At 53.4% G+C, this 12689-nt stretch overlaps 1 protein-coding gene across 5 annotated transcripts in view; it reads left to right on the top strand.

Moving 5' to 3' along the window:
- CREB3L3 (cAMP responsive element binding protein 3-like 3) overlaps positions 1–11065 on the top strand; it is a 12207-nt gene extending 1142 nt beyond the window's left edge. The window contains exons 1-10 of one of the 5 annotated variants that reach the window (XM_005858787.2): positions 1119–1215; positions 1715–1843; positions 2238–2535; positions 3415–3527; positions 5565–5702; positions 6249–6355; positions 8093–8161; positions 9682–9766; positions 9983–10079; positions 10280–11065. In XM_005858787.2, coding sequence (XP_005858849.1) covers positions 1189–1215; positions 1715–1843; positions 2238–2535; positions 3415–3527; positions 5565–5702; positions 6249–6355; positions 8093–8161; positions 9682–9766; positions 9983–10079; positions 10280–10593 — 1377 coding nt within the window. In that variant the 5' untranslated portion in view covers positions 1119–1188 and the 3' untranslated portion in view covers positions 10594–11065. Of the gene's footprint in view, positions 1–1118; positions 1216–1714; positions 1844–2234; positions 2536–3414; positions 3528–5564; positions 5703–6248; positions 6356–8092; positions 8162–9681; positions 9767–9982; positions 10080–10279 lie in introns of those variants that run through there. The other 4 variants (XM_005858786.2, XM_014533376.1, XM_014533382.1 and 1 more) reach the window with 4 other exon arrangements.
- Positions 11066–12689: the final 1624 nt, after the last annotated feature.

Genomic DNA, 12689 nt, shown 5'->3' with positions numbered 1-12689 from the left:
TGTCTCTGTCTCATCATTCAGGGCTGTACTTAAAGGTCACCTTCTAAAAGGGGCTTTTTCTAGTCCTCAGGTGACCTTTATCATGGTTTCGCTTAGTTTCTCAGTAGTACTTAACCCCTTTATCTGTTTACTGGTTTATTTATACGTTTATGGTCTAGCTCGTTCACTGCCTCACCCCTAGGGCCTAAATGGTGGTTGGCACATAGGAGGTGCTCAATGAGGAGGAGTTGGTTGAGCACCTACTGTATGCCAGGCGTTTCCTGGACACTGAGGACCCAGCAGTGACTCTATTCTAGCCCCGCCCTTCCATTCTGGGTGCAGTGGGGAGGGGAGAACTGAGGGAAGACACCAAGCAAGTTAATACACAAGAACATTTTAAATAATGAGTTCAGTGAAAACAAGGATCTGATAAAGATACATGGGGAGGGGTCTTCTCTCTGCTGGGGTCAGAGATGGGCTGATTCACAAATATCAAACACTCACGAATAAGTGGGCACACTGACCGAGTCAGGGGTGGAGGAGAAGGGACTTCCAGATAGAGGGAACTGCACATGCAAAGGCCCTGAGGTGGAAACAAGTTAGGCTCCGTTAAAAAAAAATAGTTTGGCTCAGTAAATAGTTGTTGAATAAATTAACTAGAGAAGATCCTAGAAGGAATTGGTTACAGGGTTCAGCCCTGGAGGGCCTGGAGGGTGGTAGGAGGTTGCCAGCTGTGATGAGGGAAGGGTGCGCCTGCGGAGCGAACGGCTTCGGCAAAGGTCGGGGTGGTCCTCCTGTTTGGTTCTGTCCCAGGAGCGGACTGGACCGGCCAGGAGCCCTGGACTCTCCTTTATCCCGACGTCTAGGACTCTGATAAGAAACAGTCCCCAAAAGTAGGGAAGAGGTCATGGCAGAGCAGAGGCACCCAGACTTCGGCCTTTGCCCCTTGCCTGCAGGAAAAGCACAAAACATCAAGATAACGGGTCTTCTCTCCCCTCCCCCCAGCCTGCCCTGGTATCACTGGCCCTTTACCCTGTCCGTCTTGCCTGTCCCCCAATCAGCAGCCGGGGGTGGGCTGGGAGCACCCCAGGACTATTTCAGCATCCTTGGGGGGTGGGGAGACAGATCCACAGACAGGAACAAGACTCGGGGTGAGCCTCGACGGATCAGAGCCACGGAAAGTAGCTGGAGGCAGAACTGGCCGGGCTCATGAATGGAGATTTACCAGCGGGAAAGGTGAGCCCTGCCTGGGTCGGAAGGTGGAGGGAAGGTCTCTGCCAGGAAACTCTCCCCGAGCTCCCAGCGTTGGAAGGAACCCCCACACATGGCACAGCTGGGAAGACGGGCCCAGAGAGAGAACGCAGTGACCAAGACCATGCCTCCATTCCAGGCCTGCTCTCTGATTTCTCCCAGGCCCCCCACCTCCAGAGGGGGGACATGGGCAGGCTGGCAATGAGAGGGCCAATTCTATCCGCCTCCAGGGAGTGACCAAGCTGATTATCCCTGTGGGTCTATCTGCTAGCACTTTTTAAAGAAACTGACTCCCCCCCGCCCCCCCCCCCCCCCCCCCCCCCCAACTCTGGGTCAGCCCCTCAGCACTGATTTGGAGGTGGAAGCCAGGCCTAGGGATTGAGTGGAGATTGAACTTGAGCTGGGCAGGCCTGGGGTGGTATGCCGATGGGAGATGGGGAGGGGAGGGGCTGTGTGACCCTCATGCCTGTCCGTCCTTCCCCAGATGGCTTCCTCCACCTGCCTGGTGGGCCCCATCGACAGCCTGGAGCTCCTGGACCTCCTGTTTGATCAACAGGATGGAATCCTGAGACATGAAGATCTGGGTGAGGACTGGGGCCACGCCGGAGACCAGGTGAGGCCCCCACTGCAGATAGAACTTCCCTCGGCTCGGTAGCATTTCCGGCTCACGGTGTGTGATTTCAGCAAAGCACATTGTTGCATTGAACCTCTCAGCTACCCCAGGGGGCGGGCAGCGTCGGTGCCTTGGAAGTGATGAATCGGAGGTCCAGTCCCTTGTCTGGGTCACACAGCAGTTTGGAGTTGGGTCCAAACTCAAACTCAGGGCTCGTGCCTTGACCAGGCTGGATGGTGTTCTCACGGTACATGATTGTGTTCAAGCCCCACAAGCCTTCATTCTGGTAGAAAGGACAAGGGAGGCCCAGAGAGGGTCAGGGGCTTGCCCACAGTCACACAGCAATCCAGAGCAAAGCACAGACCTCCTCACTCCCGCCCCCTCCTCCCAGCAGGTCCTGCCAGCCCCGGACTCTGAGGATTTCTTCAACTGTATCTTGGGTTCTGGAGACTCGGTGCCAAGCTCTCCTCTCTGGTCCCCTGCGGACAGTGACAGCGGCATCTCTGAAGATCTGCCCTCCGACCCCCAGGACACCCCTCCACACAATGTGCCCGCCACCGCCCCGGCCGGCTGCCATTTCTCGGAGTCTGGCAAGGGGCTCTGCCCCTCCTACCTTCCTGTCCCCCACAGCCCCAACAGGCCTCCTGGGCCAGTGGCCCAAGTGCTCGAGGCCTCCGTGGCTATAGACCTGGGTGAGTTCTGTGTCTTTTCTCACTGCCCTTACCTCATTACACACATACCCACCCTTTTGAGATGGATGCTCTCATGGGCCCATTTTCCAGATGGTGAAACTGAGTTCCCATGAGGTTAAACAACAAGTCCAAGTCACAGAGCTGGGACGCACCCACGACAGGCTGGCCGTGGCACCAGGTGTCATGCCGCCAACCTCGTCTTTGTACCTCCCAGGCCTGGGTCCTAGTAGATGCTCCATGACAGTGAGAGAGGTCATGGATCCCAGTGGCGAAGGCCTCCTCTCGGGGGAGGCCTTATGCAGAAGACACCCCAGCAGGGCATCCTTTGTCCTTTGAGCCTTGCAATGGAGTGGGAGCTCTTGTGAGTCCCCTTGGAGAGCTGAAGAAATTGAGGCTCAGAGAGGTTTAGTTACTTACCCAAGGGCACACGTTTCACGCCATGAGAACGAGACTCTAAAGTTTGTGCTCTGGAGAGCAGCTCACTTACAGTGGGCCGGGCACAGGTGGGAGGGAGCCAGAGGTGAATCAGACCTGGTCCCTGCCCCAAAGGCAGATAAGGCCTGGCTGGCTGCAAATCTGGTCGAGAATCCTGGGCGATAAGAGCCTCTCTCTCCTGATTGGCTCTACCCCCAGCTCCTGAGAGGGTCCCTCGACTATGTCCTGATGAATTTGGGTTTCTATCTTCCAGAGAGGGGAGACTGAGGCACCAGCTGGTCTGTCCCCTTCAACCCAGGCCTCAGGGCCCCAAGTTGTACCAAAAATCCTTAGCACATTGCGGTCAATCCTGGAAGCCTTGGTGGAGGAGGCAGGTAGAAGCTGGGAGGTCAGAGCCCCCCACCTGACACTCTCCCTGTCTTTGTCCCCATCTGCCCTGGTTAGAAATGTGGAACCCGGGCCTCTATCCTGAGGAGCAGGCTGAGCTGGCAGTGTCGCCCCCAAGCTGCAACCTCACGGTGAAAGACCTCCTCCTCTCCGGCAGTGGTGGAGACCTGGTGAGCAGCCTCTACCCCCGGCTCCCAAGATTCAGAGCTGGGAGGGCCGCTGGGGTGCACGGAGCCCCAATATCCCCATTTCAGAGATTGAAAAACTGAGTCACAGACAAAGGCTGGATTCGGGGTCACATCCAAATCAAGTCTGTGGCTTCCAGTCCTGAGTTCTCTATCTCCTGAGCTGAGACATTTTCTACTATAGTGGTAGTAAAAAAAAAAATAAAATAAAAAATAAAAAAATCTAAAACTTACTGAGCACCTACTACAGGCCAGGCACTCTTCTACATGCTTTAAATGTATAATATTTTAATTCACAATAACCCTGAAGTTTGGGGATCATATTATATATTTTAAAAAATAGTTTTTATTGATTTCAGAGAGGAAGGGAGAGGGAGAAAGAGATGAGAATCATCTATCAGCTGCCTCCTGCACTCCCCCTAGTGGGCATCAAGCCTGAAACCTAGGCCTGTGCTCTGACCAGGAATTAAACGGTGACCTCCTGGGTTATAGGTTGACACTCAACCACTAACCTATGCTGGCCAGGCAGGGACTCATATTATCTTAATTTTACATCTAAGAAACTGGGCATAGAGAAGTTAATCTGCCTTTAGCCACCCAGCGGCTGCAGTCTCTATCCCTGGGCTGGCCTGTTGGGCCTGTTGGGCCCATTGCATGCTGACTGAGGGCTTCAAGTACCTCTCAACCAGATCTAACAACCCAATTAGTGTCCTCATTCCTCAAGGCCCAGAGAAAGTCAAGGCCCAGAGAGCTTAAATCCAAGTGACACAGCAAACAAGTAGCCCAGTAGGATTTGAACTCCAGTTTGTCTGATACCAAAAGTCATCCTGACAGGCTCTAGGCTAGACCAAAATGCCCCTCCCAACTTGAAAGATGTGGTGTGAGCACCAGCCATGTGCTCAGTCTCTGGGGATCTCATGAAAGTGTACCAATAAGGGAGAGAGGCTGGAGGGTCACTGCAGGTCCTGGAGGGCATCCTAGAGGAGGTGGAACCCTAGCGGCCTTGAAAGGTAGGAAAGGAGAATGATTGTGTTGGAAACGCTAACTCGGTTTGGTAAATGCATCAAGTTCAGTATCATTGTTCTTCATGTCAACAACCTTAAGATGTGGGAGACCTTATCCCCATTTTACTGATGAGCACACTGAGGCTTGGACCCTGGAGAGAAAATGGTTGGACTAATCAATGAACTGGAGTTCTAGGTAGTGGAATTTGACCCAAAGAATGACAGACTGGCCCCAATCTCCACCTTTATGCCTGAGTCTCCCACTCCTTAGAAATGTGACATTGCTAAGACTTGGACATTCTGATGACAAGATTCTTTCATTTTTAATGTTTATCTTGAATAATTTAAATTTAATTGAAACTATTCTGAATAGGGAAATGCATTCACACAGTCCAAGTTCCAACGGAACAAATGCGTAGATTGGGAGACCCACCTTCTCACCCTGTTGCCCAGACACCCAGCTCCCCGCACAGGTTCAATTTTTTTCCAAAAAGAGATACCTTTAAAAACAAGTTTAATATAAAAGGTAGCGGGCCACATGCAACAATGTTCCCCCCCCCCTTTTTTTTAAGTTGACAGTTTATTATGGAGATTGCTCCATAGCATGACGTGGAGAGCCGTCCCTTTTCAGGGTTGTGTAAAACTCCATTGTGCAAATGGGTCGTGCCTTATTTGCTGGATATTTTTTTTTGCTTCCAATCCTTTGCCATTGCAGACAGTGTTACAATGAGTGTGCACAGCCCAGAATGGTGCCTGGAATGTAGTAGGTGGCTATAAACAGCTGTCTCGTGTCTTTGTTAAGTGAATGAAAATCCTGTATGTCCCTGCTTTTGCATATGTGGGAGGGTATCTGTAAGATCAATTCTTGGAAGTGGAGTTGCTGGGTCAAAGGGCTGTGTGCCGGCCAGTGGGGACTCTACAGCAGATGGATGGATTGTTGCTCAAATCTGATGCCTTTCATTTCCCAAAGGCTGTCCCTCTCTCTGCCCCCAACGCAATTCCCCTGGTTTTTCCATAGCAACAGCATGCCTTGGCAGCCCCCCACCTGTTGAGACCTGGGACTGGGCACTGCCCGGAACTAGTGCTGACAGAGGACGAGAAGAAACTGTTGGCCAAAGAAGGCATCTCACTGCCCACCCAGCTGCCCCTCACCAAGGTGAGTTGGTGAGACCCGTGGCTGAGTCTTTCCCCCTTCCTGCCGCTAGCTGCCCGTGAGTCTCACCTATAGGCCTCCCACACTAAAACAGTTGGATGTGTCTACCACCGGAGTAAAAAAGTCATCCAAAGAGCCAACTCAGTGGGACCTCTCTCTCTCGCCACAGTTCTCACCCAGCCCTTTCACGTAATGTCAAACACCCGAGTTTGCCATTCCAATTGGAAGACATTAGTGTTGGTATCAGCTGGCCCCATGAAAAGCACTGGTCTCAGATATGACCAGAAGGTGGCGCAACTGCACCATACACAGAGTTTGGTAGCAAGTTTCTAACTGGGAATAGGAGCTGGATAGATTCCAGGACCCAGGACTCTCCTAGAGACTCTGCAAGAATTTAGGGGTAGGAAAGCTGGACTTGAAATCATCAGGAGTCTGCCCCCATGTCCCCGGGCCTGGGATGGCTCCCCTGGGAAGAGAATGGGTGAAATTGTGGGGTCCAGACAACAGAGTAGACCCCTGACTCAGCCTGTTCCCCATGTCACCTGGCAGTATGAGGAACGAGTCCTGAAAAAAATCCGCCGGAAAATCCGGAACAAACAGTCAGCCCAAGAAAGCCGTAAAAAGAAGAAGGAATATATTGATGGCCTGGAGACTCGGTAAGGCTGGGTCCTGGGCACACTCAGGGGAAACTGAGGCCCAGAGAAAGGGATGTAATGGGCCTAAGGTCAGTTTTTAAGGCCTGACAAAATTAGGGTCGTCTTCCCTCTCCAGGGGAGACCTTTTTTCATGTGAGTTGCAGGGATGGTATATGCCTAGAGCTGGCTCAGGGCAAGGGTTTCAGGGTCCCTTTGTCCCCAGAATATGTGGTACCAAGAGAGAGGGAGGTATTATCCATCTTGTCTGGCTCCGTGCCAGAACATGGGGTATGGGATGCATACGTCCCTGGTTGAGATCACTGGTCCCAGAGCTGTTGTGACGGCCAAGAATGACTTTATGGAATGTTACAGGTCTATTTGGGTTTCCTACTTATTCCTGGGTCCGTTTTGGGATGTTATGTTTTTCTGTGAAGATGCCGATTTCAAATTTATTGACATAAAATGGCTTCTAGTTTTCTCCTATTATTTTTAAATGTTTTTATTGATTTTAGAGGGAGAGGAAGAGAGAGAGAAACATAAATGAGAGAGAAACATCAACATCGACTGGCTGCCTCCTGCACACCCCCCACTAGGGATTGAGTCTGAAATCCGGGCATGTGCCCTGGCCAGGAATCAAACTGTGACCTCCTGGTTCATGGGTCGATGCTCAACCACTGAGCAACACTGGCTGGCTTATAATTCTGCCCTTCTTAATAATTCGTTTATTTGTGCCTTCTCTTCCTTTTTTTTATCTTTTTGATCAATCTTGTTAGAAGTTTGTGTATTTTATTAGTCTTTGCAAAGAATGGATTTCTGGCTTTCCCTCCCATCCAATTGTATTTTTCTTTTCCCGTTCTTTCATCTCTACTGTAAGCTTTGTTATGTCTTTCTTAGACTGGCTTTTTGTGTGTGGGGTGGTGGTGGTGGATTTTATGCTGTTGTTTAGCTCATTGAGCTGAATGAAGGCTATAATTTCCCTCTCAGCACCACCTTAGCTGCGTCTCACACATTTTGATTTGTACTACTGTCATTGCCATGTGGACCCTAGGTGTTCTCTAATTCTTCTTTATCTTGTGAGTTATTTAGAAAGAGGACCTTTCAGAGAGGGAGTTTCTTCTCTTCCCTGGTTGTGATGTGAGGACTGGCACATCCTCCTGCTGTGATCTGAGTATTTAGACTCCACATCTGAGTGGTCTGGGCCACGACCACGTTCACAGATGGATGCAGAGGGAAAGGTGTTCCACCAGAACCCTAGATGGAACAATAGTCATTGTCTTGTTTCTCAAATGCAATCTGCCAAGCCCCTACTCAACTGTGCTTCATGCCATCCTCCCAGCCCCTCTGTGAACTAAGTAATTGTAACCCAACTTTACAAATGAGGGGCCTGAGGTCCGGTCAGAGAGCTGAGTGGCTCAAGGTCGCAGGGATGGTGAGGGGTGTCACTTGGTTCTCCTTGGACGCCCAGACTCCCTGCTATTTCATCTTCTGGAAGCATCACTGCCTGACTTCGGCATTCCATTCCAATCAGGGGGGCTCAGACTTGAATGAAGCCCCCACACCAATGCAGAGATGGGGCCTAGAAACCTGGCAGACATGGGTTCAATCCTGGCCCTCGGACTTGTCAGGGTGACTTGGAATAAGTGACTCCCCCTCTTTGGCCTCGGGTTCCCTGCCTGTGAAGTGGAGCCTCACAGGAAGAGGTGATGGGACCGTCGGTGACCGGCATACCCTGAATGTCACTGTGCCTTGTCCCTGCAGGATGTCGGCCTGCACTGCCCAGAACCAGGAGCTTCAGAGGAAGGTCTTGCATCTCGAGAAGCAGAACCAGTGAGTCTTGGTCCAGCCAGGGCAGAGGACAGGGGGAACCGGCCCCCAAATCCCTGGCAGGAGAGGTGAACACTGTGGGGGAGGGGGCAACTTCTGTGATGGCAGGGCAGGGTGGGGGTCAGGGGCTGGGGGGGTGGGTAAGGATTCCACCTAGAAAGGAGGCAGGCTGCATAGCGGAGAAGATTTGGATCTGGGGTCTTAAAAGATGTATAAGAGTTCATGGGGGAAGCTACTGTCTGTAGAGGAAATGGCATATGAATGGCCTGAGGCTAGGAGCATGGTAATTGGAGACTATACATAATTCCATCTAAGGGGTGCATCCACTTAGTCAGTTTATTTAGCATCTATTCTGCATCAGACATAGTTCTGGGCACTGGGACCACAAATGAACAAAGACACAGTCCCTCCACTTAAAGAACTCACAGTCTAGTGGGAGACATACTCAAGACAAACAAAAATATATAAAAGATCACACAAATAGTGATAGTTCTTAGGAAGAAAAACAAAGTAGAGTGAAGGGCTATTTTATATTGATTTGAGAGAGAAAAACATTGATTTGTTGTTCCGCTTATTTATGCATTCATTGGTTGATTCTTTTTTTAAAAATATATTTTTATTGATTTCAGAGAGAAAGGGAGAGATAGAAACATACATGATGAGAGAGAATCTTTGATCGGCTTCCTCCTGCACGCCCCCTACTGGGGATTGAGCCCCGAAACCCGGGCCCTTGACTGGAATAGAACCTGGGACCCTTCAGTCCACCGGCCGATGCTCTATCCACTGAGCCAAACTGGCTAGGGCCTTCGGTTGATTCTTGTATGTGCTCTGACCAGGGATCAAACCTACAACCTTGGAAAATCGGGACGGTGCTCTAACCGTCTGGTGCTTTGTTACCCAGCCAGTGCTGCGGGGCTATTTCAGATAGGAAGGTCAGATACAGTGTTATTTGAGATGAGACCTAATGGGATGAGAAAAAAAAACCAGCTGCCAAGAGACCTGGGGGAACAGTGTCCTTAGAGGGAATAGCCTGTGCAAAGGTCCTGGGGCCCAGCATGCTGGAGGCATGGTGAGGAGGCCAGTGTGGCTGGAGCAGAGTGAGTGAGGGTGAGGGAGGGAACAGGGGCAAGTTGTGCAGGGCTTCAGCTGCAGAGAGGACTTGAGGGAGGTGGGAGCCCTGAGAGGGTTGGGAGAAGCTGTTTCACATTTGGAAAGCGTCCCCGGTTGCTGAGTGGGGGCAGAAGAGGCAGGGGGGCAGGAGGGGGGGTAGAGCTGAGGGGGACCAGAGAGGAGGCTTGGGTTGGCATCCAGGTGAGCGATCCTGGAGGCCTGGATGGGGTGGCAGAGAAGTGGGTGGGATGCCATTGGAGATTTACCAAAGCAAAGCTGGGACTTGTAAGAGCAGGGGGGCCTTGAGGGGTGGACAGAATCCAGACATCAGCCATGCTGGGGAGCCCAAGAAATGGACAGAGGACCAGGGTAAGGCCCTGTAGGGCTCAGCCAAGGCTGCTCGTTCCACTAAGGTCCCTCTTGGAGCAACTGAAGAAACTCCAGGCCATTGTAGTCCAGTCCACCAGCAAGTCAGCCCAGGCAGGCACCTGCATAGCGGTGAGTCCTACCCCCTGCTCTGACTGCCCCCAGGATAAAGGGGTTCCTCAGCCTGGACAGACTGGCCTGTGGGAGGGGGAAAGGTGTGCGTAGCATGGCCCTGGCCCCAGTTCAAGCATAATCCAGTCTTCTGGGCCTCAGTTTCCCTGCCCAAAAGATGGGTGTGCTTATAGGGATGGTGGAGGGATGGGGTGACCCCACCCCCATCTCTGGCAGGTCCTGCTGCTCTCTTTTGCCCTCATCGTCCTCCCCTCCATCAGCCCGTTTGCCCTCAACAAAGCCGAGAGCCCCGGAGACTTCACACCTGTGCGAGGTAGGTGGGCCAGGATCACTTCGGGGTCCCCTCTGGGCTGCATCATGGACATCCCCATGGCTCCTCACATCCCAATACTGGGCCTCTGGGGGAGGGGGAAGGAGCCCCCCATGCAGCTACTCCCTGAAGCTGGGAGATAAGGAAAGAAGGACCACCAGTCTCCCCACCCCATCCCTCATGAACTCCCAACCCTCGCTCAGTCTTCTCCAGAACTTTGCACAACGACGCCGCTTCCCGTGTGGCCCCCGACACCAGGCCAGGTTCCGAGGCCCCAGGACCTCAGGCCGAGGCTGGCGCACCTCAGGGAGGGTCTCCACGCAGCCCCAGGGTGCACTGGAAATCCCAGGACATGCTGGCTCTGGAAAACTCGACGGAGGAGCTGAACAAGTCGACCCTGGTCCAGGGCAACTGGGCAGAGGAGCTGAGCCAGGCCACCCTGCTGGACTGGGCCTCATCTGAGCCAGCACTCAGCCCAGGTCTGGTGGGGCTGGAGGCGGTGGGGGAGGAGCTGTGAGTGCCACCTGGATGTGACTCCAGGCCCCTCTGCTCAGGGGCCCTGTGGTGGCCGCTGCAGTGGAGGCAGGGGATTGGAGGTGAGAGAGACCCCTGTGGAGATGCCAGGATGGAGATGCATAAACACACAGGTACATACCCAGGGACCCAGACACAGGAGCAGAAACTGATGCTCAGACCCAGGGCAACCCTGAGGCCACAAAGCCTGAGAAATACAGACAGACCCAGGCACAGAACGGACAGGCAGATACATAGTGATCCATAGACCCTGACAGACATAAACACACAACGTGCCTCAACAATTGCGCTGCCTGGGGACTCCTCCCCTCCCTTCACACACAGGGAGGAGGAAGTGACTGAGACTGCAGGGGGCCTGGCCCCTAAGCCGTGGCTGGGCTCTGAACTTGGGATGGCCTTGGCCACCCTCCACCTTCTCTGACTGCCGTGATCCTTAATAAAATATTGTGACAGAACATGGCTGGTGTGGGAGTGTAACTGGGTAGAAGCTGGAATGTGGGGCTCTCCAACCCCCAGAAGGTGGGGCTGGGCGAGCCTGGGGTGGGGGAGTAAAGTGGGGGGACCCCAGGCTGGAGAGGCGGCCCATGAGGCGCCAGGCATGTCTTCAGCACCGTGGAGAGCGGCAGCCGACGGAGCGCGAGGTCCTGGTGTCTTTGGCGGCCTCCAGACGCCCTGCAAGAGCATCCGCCTTCCTTCCGAGAGGGCCGGGCTGCCCACCCTGCTCGCCTCACCCATGAAGAGACTGAGGGCCTGTCTAAGGTTACCGCTGGGTTGGGGTGGAACCCAGTTTCACCTGAGCTCTTAGGGGTCACCCCAGCCCTGCCCCTTTGCGCAGGTGTCCCAGGGCTGCAATCGCGACCAAAGGATCTTTCCTTGCGTGGCTCACAGCCTAGCAGTGAGGGCAAATATTAAAACCCATGCAGATAGGTACACAATTACAAACTGAAAGTTTAAGGAGCGCCAGCAGCTATTGCCCTGCGTCTGGACTGCATGGAGCCCAGGCTGACGTCCTGGGGGTGGAGGGAGCCACACATTCCTTCCCCAGGGCCCAGGGCCCAGTGCCCGGTGCAGGCTGTGGGTGTTACACACAGACCCAGATGCAAGAAAGAATGCTTTTATTGCACTGAAGACTTTTCTGGAAGCCTGAAGGGAGCCGGGTGGGCCCCTTTCTCCCTTCAGTCCAACGCAGTGCCACACCCTACTGCCTGTCCCACCACGAAGTTTGGCTCTGAAATGGAGGATCTGCCCCTCCCCCTCTGGAGGGACTGTGAAGGCCATTTGGGGGTGTGAGGGCCCAGGGAGCAGAGGGAGTTAATTTCTGTTTAGGCGTGGCCACATCTCCCCCTGAAATCGTCCTGAGTCGGGGCCCAGGGAGCAGAGGGAGTTAATTTCTGTTTAGGCTGGAAACCGAGGGAGGGCGTGGCCACATCTCCCCCCGAAAATGTCCTGAGTCATGGGCTGGAGCAGAGAAGGTACCTGCGGTGTCAGCTCGAAGGTCAGGGTCCAGGGCAGGGTGGCTCCTCTCCAGGCCCCTACCACAGGCCCCTGGAGCTAAAGCAGGGATGGGCAAACTTTTTGACTCCAGGGCCACAATGGGTTCTTAAACTGGACTGGAGGGCCGGAACAAAAGCATGGATGGAGTGTTTGTGTGAACTAATATAAATTCAAAGTAAACATCATTACATAAAAGGGTACAGTCTTTTTTTTTTTAGTTTTATTCATTTCAAATGGGCCGGATCCGGCCCGCGGGCCGTAGTTTGCCCACGGCTGATAAAGGAAGCCCCAATGGAAGGCAGGTATAGCACAGCTCTCACTGCCCTGAGATCTGCCCCAGGACAGAGGCAAGTCACAAAGTGAGACGGTAAGAAAAGACAAACACACGGTTTCTACAAAAAGCCCGCCCGCCCGGGTCCCCTGGTCAGCTGGGAAGCAGCTCGGTCTTCACCCTTTTAGGGGTCCTGCGGGGGACAGGACTGTCCAGCTGCTCCCTCTTGGGGCTGACGGGCCCGGAACCATTGTGCTGAGCAGGGGGTTCGGTTGTGGACTCTCGCTTGGGGCTGGCCGGTGCTGGACCGTCAA

This window comes from Myotis brandtii, unplaced genomic scaffold (assembly GCF_000412655.1).
Source record: "Myotis brandtii unplaced genomic scaffold, ASM41265v1 scaffold122, whole genome shotgun sequence".
Classification (NCBI taxonomy): domain Eukaryota; kingdom Metazoa; phylum Chordata; class Mammalia; order Chiroptera; family Vespertilionidae; genus Myotis; species Myotis brandtii.
The sequence above is the reverse complement of the archived record's forward strand: the minus strand, read 5'-3'. Positions and strand labels throughout refer to the sequence as shown.